This window comes from Puntigrus tetrazona, chromosome 2 (assembly GCF_018831695.1).
Source record: "Puntigrus tetrazona isolate hp1 chromosome 2, ASM1883169v1, whole genome shotgun sequence".
In the NCBI taxonomy this organism is placed as follows: domain Eukaryota; kingdom Metazoa; phylum Chordata; class Actinopteri; order Cypriniformes; family Cyprinidae; genus Puntigrus; species Puntigrus tetrazona.
The window spans coordinates 16,945,518-16,961,812 of NC_056700.1; the positions used below are offsets into that span (position 1 = coordinate 16,945,518).

The 16,295-nt window shown below is 34.8% G+C and overlaps 1 pseudogene and 3 gene segments (V, D, J or C); all 4 read right to left on the reverse strand.

Moving 5' to 3' along the window:
- Positions 1-223: 223 nt before the first annotated feature.
- On the reverse strand, positions 224-3,210 carry LOC122327179. The segment is given in 5 exon segments: positions 224-405; positions 1,451-1,486; positions 1,594-1,656; positions 2,561-2,920; positions 3,065-3,210. Coding segments are annotated over 5 exon segments (684 nt in total).
- Positions 1,204-1,828, reverse strand: LOC122358389 (annotated as a pseudogene).
- A 6,692-nt stretch (positions 3,211-9,902) lies between the features above and the next one.
- LOC122358355 lies at positions 9,903-10,608 on the reverse strand. The segment is given in 2 exon segments: positions 9,903-10,416; positions 10,551-10,608. Coding segments are annotated over 2 exon segments (417 nt in total).
- Positions 10,609-13,505: 2,897 nt separating this feature from the next.
- On the reverse strand, positions 13,506-14,432 carry LOC122358296. The segment is given in 2 exon segments: positions 13,506-14,203; positions 14,308-14,432. Coding segments are annotated over 2 exon segments (441 nt in total).
- Between the last annotated feature and the right edge of the window lie 1,863 nt (positions 14,433-16,295).

Consider the following 16,295-nt stretch of genomic DNA (forward strand, 5'->3'; position numbering starts at 1 on the left):
TTCTTTCTTTAATTAAAAGATACAGATAATTTTTAAATGTTTAAATAATTTTTAAATTTAATTAAATAATATTTAAATAACTTTTCAATAAAGTTGTTCTAACATTGTTCTCACATATGTAATTATGCAGGAGAATTAAATTGTGTGAATTATGGGTCATTGTTTGATATGGCTTGAGATCAAAGTGAAAAATTTATACAATAATTTGTACATAGACTTTGTATCACTGGGCTCCAACTCTTAGAGCACAATAATAGAGAGCTGAATCTGAGAGAGTTACACCAGTAATAATGAGTTCAGTGGATGTTTCTGATGTAGTCGACTGAAAGCGAGGATCAGCTGGAGTCCCTCTATCACTCCATGCCCGAGCTTCTTTCCACATTAAATACTGAGTTTCTCCATTCTCTGTACCAATAAAGTCTAACATAACTGCTGCTTGTATCATATGAGCAGCTGAGGGTCACAGACTCGTCTTCCTTCATGACACTAGTTTCTTTAATTGGCCTGATATGGTCTGCAATCATCATACCTAAAGCAAAGATATATATGAAAACTAGACAATCTGCACAAAATTCTTACACTTACAGTTTTTCTATTGTACATCAGTAGAAGGCAGTCAGGTGTTTTACCATGTTTACTAGGTCAGATCAGTGTTTTAATGTTCTCTGTGCTCCAGTTCTAATGTATTAGTTTAGTGCTTACAGAAGAGGTGTGTCTTCAGTGTGTGTGTGTGTGTGTGTGTGTGTGTGTGTGTGTGTGTGTGTGTGTGTCTGTGTTTTCCCTCATACTGTACTATAAAACACAGGGAAGACAAAGCCCATCTAAACATAGTTGATCTATAAAGAAACATTAACTCAGCTGTGCTCTCCAAAACTGTGTTCATCTCACAGGTTATTACTTTATGTTTGTTGTTGTCACGTCACATGCTCATACATGGAGAGAGTGATGCTGACCCCCTGTGGATGAAGTTTGACATTGTTAAAAAACAATTTTTCACAAAATTAGAATAAGCCTGAAAATGTTTTAGAACACATTTGAATCAAGTTAGTCATCTCTGTATTGTAAAGACATTCAGTTACTGGATATACCAATATCATTGACCTATTTTTTAATCTTCCTTGTAATAAATCTGGATCTGAAGATGATGATGATGTACTTTGATTATATATTGAACACATTTGTGCATGTGAATGAGTGATTTCTGCCACAATATTTTACACTGACATTTTTCATCCTACAATAATCATGCATTTGCACTTAAAATGCTCATTAAGTATTTTCTCATACATCTCCTGTAAATATATTTCCCAGACGTGTCAGGTTTTGTACAGTGTTGTTGTGTTTCCTGTCACTGTGGGCGTCAGGGCACAGTAATACAGAGCAGAGTCTGTCACTTTAACAGAGGAGATCTCCAGATCCACGTGGTTTTGCTTTTCTTTGTTAGGTTTACCTGTAAATCTAGGATCTACATCAGACTTCTTTGCGTCTTTTGCGCCATAAAAGAGAATTACAAGAAATTCAGGAGCTGACCCGGAAACTGTCGGTACCAGAATAAATTTTGTGCGGATGAATAACTGCAGGATAATGTAGCACTTGAACCCTCAACAGCAAACTCCTCAGTTTTAGTTGGTTTGATTTCATTTCCATACACAGTACCTGAAAAAAATATGAAAGTGTATTTAGATTAAATCAAGTGTGATCAGTGATATTTTAACAGTATTATCACCTTGATAAAAAGTCCTTACATTAGGATCAGTCAGAATAATGAAATTAATATGAAATACTTACATGTAAAGACAAATAGCAGAATAACAGAATGGCGTACCATTGTCACTAATGCAGCTGAAAACGAGCTCCGCAGCAGACACTGAAGAGTTTTAACAAGATCACAATGAATTTATGTGGAGCACAATATCTTTAGAGCTCCACCTCCTCTAGTAACACATTTTGAAAGAATATATTACTCTCCAGTCTCTGCTGATCTCTGAAAAACTCAGAGCACAGTAATACAGTAATAAAGATTTTAAAATAAACACTGAAAGTACAAAATTCCAGATGGAGCTTCATGATCGGTTTAGAAAAATAGGGTTTGTAAACCCTGCCAGTATGTTATTATGAGCTGCTCAGTGCAGTGTTTGAAAAGATTCATGATGCAGAAATGTGATGCATAAACAAACCTTTCCAGCTCAAACTAACCCTAACACTTACACACAACACACTCAACACAGTATGAGGACCAGGGTCTGTCTGTCTAAGACAGACATTGAAAGTGTTATCATATACTCACTATTAACCAAGAGTTCAAGGGAACTGAAAGATGGCCTTACAGAATAAATCAGTAATAGTATGTGCCTAATGAGTAATAATAAACAGCTATACTAGTCACGCATGATAATAAGCAACTTATTATCTCTTTATTAAGTTAATAAAAAGAAAAGGACCATAAAGTAAAGTTTCAGCAAAAAAGTTGTATTCTGTTTGGCTTTTCTTTGCTTACATGCATTTCTTTTTTATTTATTTAGCTATTCCTTTCTTATGTGTGTGTTAGAAATTTCTGCACTTAGTTTTTGAGTTTTATTGTTCAGGAGGTTTTTGTACAGTGTTGATGTGTTTCCTGTCACTGTGGGCGTCAGGGCACAGTAATACAGAGCAGAGTCTGTCACTTTAACAGAGGAGATCTCCAGGCTCACAAGATTGTTGTTTTTATCAACTTGAGGTTTGATACGATCAGGAAGAGGCTCACTTGTTGTTCCATGAGGATAAATATATGCGAGGAACTCCGGTTTAGATCCTGGATATTGTCGATACCAGTGCAGGTTATTTACACCTCCATCATATTTACAGGATAGAGAGACTTTTTCTCCCTCAGATGTAAGTGTCTGGTTTTCCAGCGGTGATATTGACTGTGCAAATGTCTCCTCTGCAAAATATATATCTTTTTAATTTATACTAATTTATTACAGCACTACAATGAATTCAGTGTTCAACAGCATAAAAAAGAGATTTAAACACTGTATAAAACTCCAGATTTATGACATTATTTGAAGAATCAGTAAGCTCTTACCTTTAATTATCAGTAGCAGAAGCAGAACACAAAGGATGGTCATGTTTGCACTGTACAAAGCAAAGGTTTAGTGCTCTTTTTCAGATCTCCACAAGCTCCACCTATATCTGTCAGCATGAGGATAAAAACACTGCATTAAAGGAATAGTTCACCCAAAAATGAAATTTCTTCATCATTTAGTCACCCTCAAGTAGATGCAAATCTGTATGAATTTCTTTGTTCTGCCAAACACAAAGGAAGATATTTTGAAAAAAGAAATTGTGCCTAGGCTGTTTTGGGTCACCATTGACTTCCATTGTTTAGGTTTTTTTTCCTAATAATGATAACTCAAAACAGCCTGGGCACAATTTCTCTTTTCAAAATATCTTCCTTTGTGTTCTGCAGAACAAAGAAACTGTATGGCTTATGATTCATGAAATCCTGGGTTTCAACTTCACATTAGTGTCCTCTTTCATTATAATTGCAAATTAATAATTAATAATTGCAAATTGTTATTTTCTAGGCCAATATGATTAGAAACTATGCTCCCATTCCAATAATAATAATAATCAAGGAGGTACCATAGCCGCAGCAGGCCCAGTGAAAATAGCCCCCAGCTTGCAAGATACACTTCCAAAGAAGGTCTGGCTGTTTTCAGGCTCTGCGTGATATCACTAATATCATAATAGCTAATATCAGTATGGGGGTTGTTGGATACTCAACAGAGTGCTGAGAGACTCCGTCATTTAAGTCCAAATATATAAATAGACAGAAATCTCAATACTTCTCAAATTGACTTCCCTCTACTGGCTCCAAGTTTTACTGCATGAAGACAAGCAATTATAAAAAATTATGTTTTAGAACCCATTTTGTGTATAAAAGGAACCACAAAGAATGCAATATCTGAACTCATTTTGAAAGTATTTTTTATGTCTAATTCAAACTCACACAGGTGTTACCAAATATTTTATTACATTCAGGTCTGTATAGATCATGGGTTTGATTGTGGTTTTCACTAGATATTTTCAAAGTGAAAAGAGCTTCAGGTTTTTGTACGACATGTCTCATGTTTTGTATCACTGGGCTCTTAGAGCACAATAATAGAGAGCTGAATCTGAGAGACGTACATCAGTAATAGTGAGTTCAGTGGATGTTTCTGATGCAGTCGAATGAAAACGATCATCAGATGTGTGTGAATCAAAACGTGATCGGGCACCTTTGAGTAATAAATACTGTGGTTCTCTTTTAGGATTCTGTCTGTACCAGTAAAGCCGAACATAATCACTATTTGTACTATATGAGCAGCTCAGCTTGACAGTTTGTCTTTCTTCAGAGATTTTATCTGTCCCTTTATTTGGATCAATGCTGTCTCCATCCACCAAACCTGTCAACATTAAGCACATATATAAATGATTCTAATTTGTAAAAACTTCATATCATGTTTTACAAAAATAGCCATTGGGTTCAAGATTTTAAATGACCATAAATATAATTTTCCAGTTGCTCAGTAAATAATGCAGGCTACCTGTCCCCACAATGAGAATCAGTATGACACATCTGTCCATGTTCAGTCAGATCAGTTCAGTTCTCTGTTGAGTCTCTCAGGTCTCTGAGCTGTAAGTCACTGCAGACGAGTCAGAAACACACAAGAACGTCCTCTCTCTGAACTTCCTGTTGCTGTTCATAATTTTCATTAAACTGTGTCAGTTAATTACAGTATTTAATTAGAGAGTTAAAGAACATTGTGGATATAACGTTTTAAACGGGAGTTGCAGCCAACAAGCACATTAATATATAAAAAAATTTAAATCAACTTAAGTGCCAACATAAAGAAGGCAGTGAAATGTACTGCACATATTACATTGATATACATCCACAACTTCTGAATTTATTAGGTTTGTAAAGGTGCAAATATTCATGATTGCTGCATTTTCAGTACAATTTGAACAATATTATAACATAATTTTGTAGTATAGCGATATTTATCTTATAGAATGGGAGCAGTATCTTCATATGAAGGTGTTTAAACACTGCCATCCTGTGGCATCAACCTGCATTATTTATACAAAATGTCATATATATATATATAATATATTTTATTGTTTGACAGTTGACTGAATTAAAGGTGTTATAGAGCAGCTTCATGGGGATCTGTGTGCACCTTTTGGTTTTGGTTGTACTTGTTTTTGTTGTTGTTCATAATTGACAGTTACAGCTTCTTTTTCTCTGTATTCATCTCTATCTCTTTGTTTCTCTCTCATCTCTCATTGTACCAGGTTTTTGTAGAGAGCTGATGTGTTTCCTGTCACTGTGGGCCTCAGAGCACAGTAATACAGAGCAGAGTCTGATACAGCAGCAGAGGAGATGATCAGATCCACATGGATTTGTTCTCCTTTTCGAACTTTAACAGTAAATCTTGGATCTACATCAGACGGCTGAGCTTCTTTTGCAGTGCTGTAGGTGAGTACAAGAAATTCAGGTTTTGATCTTTCATACTGACGGTACCAGTGGATATTATCTGTAGTTGAGGGTGAACGATCACAGGGCAATGTAACATTCAAACCCTCCTCATAAACATTTCCAAATGCAGCAGCTGAAAAAAATAATAATAATTTAAGTACATTCGTAACTTTTTAAAAAACTTTGCAACTGTTTAAAAAAAAATCATACTTAACCAAATAAATACACACCTGCTGAGGCACAGAAAAGAATAACTGAATGAAGATCCATTGATTGTGTTCACTTTGAGGAGAGTCAGATTGAATCGTTTCTCTGTCAGATATGATTATATCATGTCAGATCTGTAAACACTGAGTCCTTCCTCTCTGACTCTGAGCCACAATGTCGCTGTATATATAAGTTCAATTATGTTGTTCATTGCTGCAGTTCCTTTTGAATCTCTGAGAACACTGCCATCTTGTGGCACATTATACCAGCAATAAATTACACATGATAATGTTTTAGAACTTAAACTAGGCTCTTTTTGTTTGGATTTTATGTAATTAACAATCCTGGCTTTGTAATGCCCTTTTAAACCATAGGTGAGTACAAGAAATTCAGGTTTTGATCTTCCATACTGACGGTACCAGTAGAGATTTTCTGCACCTCCAGAAGCAGTAAAACTACAGGATAATGTAACATTTGAACCTTCCTCTGCAAAAACATCTGGTTGGTCTGGTTTGATGACATTTCCAAAGACAACAGGTGAAAATTACAAGTTAATTAGTAACTTTATAAGTAAAATTAACAACTCTTACAGAATTAACAGAAAAATTAACAATTGTGCAAATAAATACATACCAGCTGAGACACAGAGCAGAATGACTGAAAGAAGATTTATTATACAAGTGTTCACTCTGAGAAGAATCAGAGTGAATTGATTCCATCAGACACAATATTTAGTCCATCCTCCTTTGTACTATACACTGTAGCTCAATTCAGATGTTGAGAAGAGAAGATCTAATCACAAGCAATTTTTACAACCGTATCAAACAAATAATCCAAAATTAGTAAAGAACAATATAAAGTTGACCTATTGTAATAAATGACCACTTTTTGCCAAGATGTGCCTTTAATTAAAATAATATGGCAGCAGTGAAATGGAAAAGTGTTTTAATGTTTAGTGTTTTAGAATTTGTTCTGCATCAGAGATTTCAGAGAATGACATTTTGAATGTCATTTTGGGTTCGACTAACAACAGTCTAGAATTATGTAAAACACATTTTTATATCCATCAGTGTTAAACCAAAGAATCTTGATGAACTCTGGGAGTCCTGCATGAATGCTTTCTTTGCCATTCCAGATGACTTTATTAATTAAAAGTTTAACTTTATTAATAAAGTTATTTGAGTCATTGCTGAGACGTATGGATGTATGTATATTAATTATTTTTCCACTGCACAATGACTTTATGTTCTTTACTGTACATTATTTCTGTTAAGTGACAAGACTTTTGTCTAAGCAAAGTCTGAGCTTTCTGTGTTAATTAAATAATTAAAAATCAAGGCATGATAAAGTATAAAGTCATATGTATAATGTGTAAAGTAACATCACTGAATTGCCTTCAACAGATGTTTGTCTGGCTGATCAGCTTTGTCTTCTGCACATCTGCATTGTGTAAGGTTAATATAATTTTTAATGTGCATCATAAATGTAAAATCCATATTAGCAAACAATCTATACACATATTCAAAATGTATCTAAATGCTTAAAATTTTGTAGAAATACATATCAAGACTAAGTAGTGCAAATAGAAATATATTCCTCAACCACATGATCTGTTTTAAATTGGAACTGAGTAAAAAAAAAATTGTTTTTCTTTCATGTTTAGACTTTTAGGTGGAGTTTGTGGAAACAAAACAAACCTCTGTTAAAAAGATATTGGTTTCTTGCTATTATTACAACTGAATTATAGTCAAGTTGAACTTTAGTGTTTCCCAGGTTAAACATTTTAACAATAAAGTTCATCCAGCTGTTAAAGAGAGGAGAATACAGATTACATGGCCAGATTACAAAAGAGTGGTTTGAGCATGTGAAATATAATATCTGGACATACTGTTAATGCTTCTATTCTATTCTTCTATTCACTTTCACTTATGCTGTATTGTATATTATATATAATTTGTGTTTCATAACTAATTTGTATTTCATAACTAATGTTACATTTTGCAATCATTTATTATGACTGTTCAAAAGTCGTAAAAAAGTCATGCATACCAAGTGTGTGAAAAAACACATTCCTCTGCCTGTGTAACATGACTGTGTTTATGCTGAATAAATCTTGAAGATAAATTAGTGAGTGGGAGAGCTGCCGTTTTCTTAAAGTATAATAGAGTACCTACTGCTCTCTTATGGTTAATTGCAAGTATCACAAAAACAAACAGTGTCATGTAAAGTGAGTGACAGGACTCAAAAAAAGTTAACACACTCCCAGAGCACAGCTGGAGGTTAGATATCTTGATCAAAGGTACCTCAGTCACATTCAGGCAGGTAAGACTTGAACCCATAACTTGAGTCCAACTCTCTTTATACCAGTGGATATAATCTGTATTGATAGAGTCAGTAAAACTACAGGATAATGTAACATTTGAACCATCCTCAGCAAAAACATCTGTTTTGTTTGGTGTGATGACATTTCCAAAGACAACACCTGAAAAATAAGAGGTACAATTGTTTTGTTAATTTCTTCTTTGTAAAATCAACCAAATAATCGTCCAAACAAATATACATACCGGTTGAGACACAGAACAGAATAACTGAATGAAGATTCATTGTGTTCACTCTGAGAAGAGTCAGACTGAATCATTCCTGTCAGACATAACTACATCGAGTCAGATCTGAGTCCCTCCTCTTTGAAACTTCAATGCAAAAGCTTTATTTTAGTTTTTCTCTGGGCCTAGCTCATTACTGCTATATACTGTGTGTGAACCCTGTTTTCTTTCTATTATTATTATTAAAAGATACATATAATTTTTAAATATTTAAATAAACCCTTTTAACCATTTTTTGCCTTTTGAAAACCTTTTTAGGCATTTTATTATTTTATTTATTTTTATCATAATGACTGTTGAATTAAAATAAGTTGTTAAAATCTACAGTTCACTTGTTTCAGCTTCTCTTTAATAAAGTTGTTCTAACATTGTTCTCGCATATTTAAATATGCAGGAGAAGTCAATTTCAGCTGTAACCCGAGATGTTTCCACAAGTGTAAACAAATTGTGTGAATTATAAATCATGGTTTGATGTGGCTTGAGATCAAAGTGAAAAATGTATTAAAGTTTTTGTACGGCTTCACATAGACTTTGTATCACTGGGCTACAACTCTTAGAGCACAATAATAGAGAGCTGAATCTGAGAGAGTTACACCAGTAATAATGAGTTCAGTGGATGTTTCTGATGTAGTCGACTGAAAGCCAAGCTCAGCTGGAGTCCCAGTACTTCTATATGTTCGTGCCTCTTTCCACATTAAATACTGAGTTTTTCCATTAGAGTAGTGTCTGTACTAATAAAGTACAACATATCTGCTGCTTGTATCATATGAGCAGCTGAGAGTCACAGACTCGTCTTCCTTCATGACACTAGTTTCTTTAATTGGCCTGATATAGTCTACAGTCATCATACCTAAAGCAAAGATATATATAAAAACTAGACAATCTGCACAAAATTCTTACACTTACAGTTTTTCTATTGTACATCAGTAGAAGGCAGTCAGGTGTTTTACCATGTTTACTAGGTCAGATCAGTGTTTTAATGTTCTCTGTGCTCCAGTTCTAATGTATTAGTTTAGTGCTTACAGAAGAGGTGTGTCTTCAGTGTGTGTGTGTGTGTGTGTGTGTGTGAGAGTCTGTGTTTACCATCATACTGTACTATAAAACACAGGGAAGACAAATCTAAACATAGTTGTTCTATAAACAAACATTAAATCAGCTGTGTTCTCCAAAACGTTGAGAAGATGTGTTCATCTCACAGATTATTGCTTTATGTTTGTGTTGTCACGTCACATGCTCATACATGGAGAGAGTGATGCTGACCCCTGTGGATGAAGTTTGACATTGTTAAAAAAATGTTGGAAACCATTTTTTCGCTAAATTAGAATAAGCCTGAAAATGTTTTAGAACACATTTGAATCAAGTTAGTCATCTCTGTATTGTAAAGACATTCAGTTACTGGATATACCAATATCATGCACCTATTTTTTAATCTTCCTTGTAGTAAATGATCTGAAGATGATGTACTTTGATTATTTATTGAACACATTTGTGCATGTGAATGAGTGATTTCTGCCACAATATTTTACACTGACATTTTTCATCCTACAATAATCATGAATTTGCACTTAAAATGCTCAAATGTGTGGCTCCTCTAACTGTGAAAAAAACGCCCAGATATAATACAGAGGTCTGCATGTAATTCAAGATTTGATGATCACACTTGAATTTAATCATGTATAGTAACATCTTAAAAAACAGCCATCTTATTAGGCATTTAAGTATTTTCTCATAAATTTCCTATAAATATATTTCCCTGACGTGTCAGGTTTTTGTACAGTGTTGATGTGTTTCCTGTCACTGTGGGCGTCAGGGCACAGTAATACAGAGCAGAGTCTGTCACTTTAACAGAGGAGATCTCCAGATCCACGTGGTTTTCCTTTTCTTTGTTGGGTTTCGCTGTAAATCTAGGATCTACATCAGACTTCTTTGCGTCTTTTGCGCCATAAAAGAGAATTACAAGAAATTCAGGAGCTGACCCGGGAAACTGTCGGTACCAGAATAAATTTTGTGCGGATGAATAACTGCAGGATAATGTAGCACTTGAACCCCCAACAGCAAAGTCCACAGTTTTAGTGGGTTTGATTTCATTTCCATACACAGTACCTGAAAAAAAATTATGAAAGTGTATTTAGATTAAATTAAGTGTGATCCGTGATATTTTAACAGTATTATCACCTTGATAAAAATTCCTTACATTATGATCAGTCAGAATAATGAAATTAATATGAAATACTTACATGTAAAGACAAATAGCAGAATAACAGAATGGCGTACCATTGTCACTAATGCAGCTGAAACGAGCTCCGCAGCAGACACTGAAGAGTTTTAACAAGATCACAATGAATTTATGTGGAGCACAATATCTTTAGAGCTCCACCTCCCTCTAGTAACACATTTTGAAAGAATATATTACTCTCCGATCTCTGCTGATCTCTGAAAAACTCAGAGCACAGTAATAAAGATTTTAAAATAAACACTGAAAGTACAAAATTCCAGATGGAGCTTCATTATCGGTTTAGAAAAATAGGGTTTGTAAACCCTGCCAGTATGTTATTATGAGCTGTTCAGTGCAGTGTGCGAAAAGATTCATGATGGAGAAATGTGATGCATAAACAAACCCTTCCAGCTCAAACTAACCCTAACACTTACACACAACACACTCAACACAGTATGAGGACCAGGGTCTGTCTGTCTAAGACATTGAAAGTGTTATCATATACTCACTATTAACCAAGAGTTCAAGGGAACTTAAAGATGGTCTTACAGAATAAATCAGTAATAGTATGTGCCTAATGAGTAATAATAAACAGCTATACTAGTCACACATGATAATAAGCAACTTATTATCTCTTTATTAAGTTAATAAAAAGAAACGGACCATAAAGTAAAGTTTTAGCAAAAAAAAGGTTTTTCTTTTCTTAAATTATTTGGCAATTTCTTTCTTATGTGTATGTTAGAAATTTCAGCATTTATGGATGCATTTCTTTTTTTGTTATTTTTTATTAGATTGCTTTCTCATCACCACTGTCTGAACAGCCTTATGATCAAAAGATATTTTTCAAACAACACTTAGTTTTTGAGGTTTATTGTTCAGGAGGTTTTTGTACAGTGTTGATGTGTTTCCTGTCACTGTGGGCGTCAGGGTACAGTAATACAGAGCAGAGTCTGTCACTTTAACAGAGGAGATCTCCAGGCTCACAAGATTGTTGTTTTTATCAACTTGAGGTATGATACGATCAGGAAGAGGGTCACTTGTTAATCCATGAGGATAAATATATGCGAGGAACTCCGGTTTAGATCCTGGATATTGTCGATACCAGTGCAGGTTACTTACATCTCCATCATATTTACAGGATAGAGAGACTTTTTCTCCCTCAGATGTAAGTGTCTGGTTTTCCAGCGGTGATATTGACTGTGCAAATGTCTCCTCTGCAAAATATATATCTTTTTAATTTATACTAATTTATTACAGCACTTATTTATGAAACACAGATTTATGACATTATTTGAAGAATCAGTAAGCTCTTACCTTTAATTATCAGTAGCAGAAGCAGAACGCAAAGGATGGTCATGTTTGCACTGTACAAAGCAAAGGTTTAGTGCTCTTTTTCAGATCTCCACAAGCTCCACCTATATCTGTCAGCTTGAGGATAAAAACACTGCATTAAAGGAATAGTTCACTCAAAGATTAATTTTCTGTCATCATTTAGTCACCTCAAAATGTGAAATTTCTTTGTTCTTTGTCATTTTGGGTCACTGAATCACCCTCAGTAACTTCAAATATGTATGAATTTCTTTGTTCTTAGTTTCAAACATGGCCTCCATAAATATATTTGAAGGAGTGAAGAAAATATTGTTTTATTTTGGTCTTGTCAAATAAAGTGACATTGACCTGAGCTTCGGAGGCAAAAAGCAAGGAAAAGGAGGCAGGGAGGCAGGGAGGCAAAGGCCTTTTTCCGTCTGGATGCAAAAAGGGAGGTTAAGGAGAAACCTACTTCCTGACAGCGCAATCCTTGCAAGCTAAAAATCCAAAAACTTGTCTTGTGTTTTATTTCGCCTTGAGTTGATCCTTCCTGGTAAAGAGCGTTTGAGTGAAATAGTCTCAACAAACTTCCACAGGTTTTTTTTTCCCTGCTGTTGAAGTCAACGATGGCCCAAAACAGCCTGGTCACCAACTTATCTTCCTTTATGTTTTGCAAAACAAAGAAATTTTATGGTTCATGATTCATGAAATCCTGGGTATCAACAACACATTTGAGTCATCTTTATTACCACAAATTAAATTTTGCAAATGAAATGATTAACATATGAGTAACTTATATTTTATCTTCTAAAAGCAGGATAAACAGTTCATTAAATGTTCATGTTGGGTGTATATCGCCCTCTTCTGGTCTTTCACACCTTCCAACGCATTCACAAAACTGTTTTAAATTGAAATAACCAAGTCTATGGGGATAATATAATGGCATGAGTAATATAAAATCAACTGAAACCAAGAGTAAGGGAAAATGAATACATATTTAAAGGCAATTAAATATAACATTAGATCATGTAATTGCATTGTAGGAGTTTTTGTGTGAGTGTTGAGTGTGTTTGAGTCACTGTGGGCCTCAGAGCACAGTAATACACAGCAGAGTCAGACACACACACATCCTGGATCGTCAGAGGAACTGAAGTTTTGTTGAGAGATGCATGAAATCTCTCCTTGAATTCTTTCTCACTGTTTCCAGATGTAGAGAATTTATTCAGCATGTGTTTGGGATTTCTGCTGTCTTTCTGTTGGTACCAGAAGAGAGTCGGGGTTGGATAAGAAGTCTGATATGTACAGTCGATCGTTACAGTATCACCTTCAAAAGCAAACTGAATCCCTTTTTGTTGATCAACTTTGTCTTGAGATTGAGAATTACAACCTGGAATATAATTAAAACAGTATGACTAACTATGCACACACACATAAGGAAAATTCTTTCTAAATATACTTTAAAAGAATCATTATTTAATATGCTACTCACCCCAGATATAGAAAACTATAATCACAATAATACATTTACAGAGTGCCATTATACACAACTGAAATTGCACCCTCTTTAAAAACGAGATGTTGTGATCCTCTTCCTCTTTCTACATCTGTTAAAGCATCAGTAAATTCATAGATCACTCAGTGCTGGGAGGAGCCTCTGTGAAGAGGACTGTATATTGTGTGTATATTAAACTACAGTATATCACTTCATTACTATTACATGTACGATTATTAATCTTAGGCTGTACATACACCATACATCTGATTAACCTGTATTACTTTTTTTACTAAAACATACAGTAAATAAAGGCTTGGCCGCTTTTTATACTTGATCAGTAAGTTTCGTCATTCAGTGACAGTGTGATATTTCATAACAATATGGTGTTTTAACGCTGGCTTTACTTTCATGTCTCTCACAATGTTGACTCATGTTCCGTTCTGACCTCGAATGACTTCAGAATTAAAATGACTAGTATTTCGTTTCAGTGGATGAAGCTGTTTTGTGTAATACAGATGCAGTTCTATATGTCAGGTTTTTGTACAGTGTTGTAGTGTTTCCTGTCACTGTGGGCCTCAGGGCACAGTAATACAGAGCAGAGTCTGATACAGCAGCAGAGGAGATCTTCAGATCCACACGTTTGATTTCTTTTTTAGCTTCTGAAAATAGACGTAGTTCAGGCACAGATTTGTTTGAATATTCAGTGACCAAAAGTAAAAACTCTGGTTTTTCTCCAAGATACTGGCGATACCACTGTAAAGTAACACTGGTGCCACTAGTGAGACTGTAGTTACAGGACAGATTCATATTTTCACCCTCAGAATAATGTTTTTTTGGAAACCACGATTGTATTGTGTCACCAAAAGAACTTCCTGTGAGAAAGAAAAAGCCCCTTATTAAAAGAAAAAGAAAAACTGTGTAACAGAAAATGGATTTTTTAAATAATAAGCATATTGCTTAAAATCGTATATCTTACCCATATACAGTTGAATTATTATCCAGTTATAGAGAAACATGATGTCTTCAGAGAGACAGTGATGACATAAATAGTATTTACGCAGTGTCTTGTTGACACTCTCTGTGTTAATAAACTCCACCCACTGCTGGAGAGTTTCATTCTGTAACAGCAGTGAAAAACATGCTCATGTTAAAGCTCTTAGTTCTGTCATTTCAGAAGTTGTCCACTGTGTGGCATGATCTTTGATGCTTCAAAAATTCAATTTTATACCATATCTTTAATTTTATGCCATATCTATACACCTAACCCTAATGCATCAGAGGAAAAGATAGACGAATGACACTGATACAGTAGCACCAAACACTGTTGTTAATCACAATGTTGTTCCTGGGTCAACGAAGATATTGATCCAGGAACATGTCAAACTCAGCAAAAGAAGGTTCTGTGTATATCCTCTCCATGATCACAAGAATATACAGTATATCAGTGATTCTTACCCTTATCTTTATGGGGCACCAACATTAAACCAAAAGGTTTTTATAATGTATCATTCTTCATTGAAGCAAGACTAAAAATCAAACATAATGTTGTTGTATAAAGAAATTACAAAGACCTTTTGTAAACCATATGTAATGTATGTAGCTTTGTGTGCACTTGGTTAAATGCAGAGCACAAATTCCAAGTTTGGGACACTATACCCGGCCTACTGTACCTGGTTTTTTGAGGCCTAGATTTTGGCATGGCTATAGTCTGTGTGTCAGTGGGAGAAGAAGCTCCAACGTCACTGCCAAAGTCATGAAAATAAACCCAACACAGTAAACAATAATATCCAACATCATAAAAATACATACCTCTGTGCACTTTTTTTGAGAAATGTCCACTGAGTGGCACTAAAACACAAGTTCAATACGTGAACCAGAAGGCATTTTTATTTTGTTGATATAGGTATGTTTTACAACGGTTCAGAATTATAAATATCTATGGTCTGTTGCTTAAAGCTAATGCTCTATCATGTTGGAAATATGCCCTACACCAAATCCAACCCTAAACCTAGTGTTAACAAATGCTAAACTGATATAAAAAAGCATTTGTGGATGCAAATGTGCCATTTCAACTTCCTTTCATGCAGGTTTAAAAAAAAAAAAAAATTCTGGAAAAAAATACTGCCACTGAACTGTGTTAATTTCTTTTGGAAGCTGCAGTGATATGCACTGATTGGTACGTATTTTGTGTCCTGCTAAAAAGTGCACCCAGGTATGTTTATGCCGTGGTAGCTAATATCAGTATGGAGTCAACACAGGCATGAACTCAACAGGAGATCTGCTGAGAGACGGTCATTTGAAGAATGACTCCTGAGTACTAATATTAAATAAAGTAATAATAAGTGACTTCCCTCTACTGGCTCCCTGTTTTACTGCATGAAGACAAGCAATTATGAAATTATATTTTAGAATGTGTTTGTGTTTAAAATGAACCGCAAAGAATGCAAAATCTGAACTCATTTTGAAAGTATTTTTTTGTCTAATTCAAACTCACACAGGTGTTACCACATATTTTATTACATTCTGGTCTGTATAGATCATGGGTTTGAATGTGGTTTTCACTAGATATTTTCAAAGTGAAAAGAGCTTCAGGTTTTTGTACGACATGTCTCGTGTTTTGTATCACTGGGCTCTTAGAGCACAATAATAGAGAGCTGAATCTGACAGACGTACATCAGTAATAGTGAGTTCAGTGGATGTACGTGATGTAGTCGACTGAAAGCGATCATCAGATGTGTCTTCAGCAGAACTTGATCTTGCTCCTTTATATAATAAATACTGTGGTTCTCTGTTGGGATACTGTCTGTACCAGTAAAGCACAACATATTCACTATTTGTACTATATGAGCAGCTCAGCCTGACAGTTTGTCTTTCTTCAAAAAAGTTTTCTGTCTCTTTATCTGGCTCAATGCTGTCTCCATCCACCAAACCTGTCAACATTAAGCAAATTTAATTAACTACTTT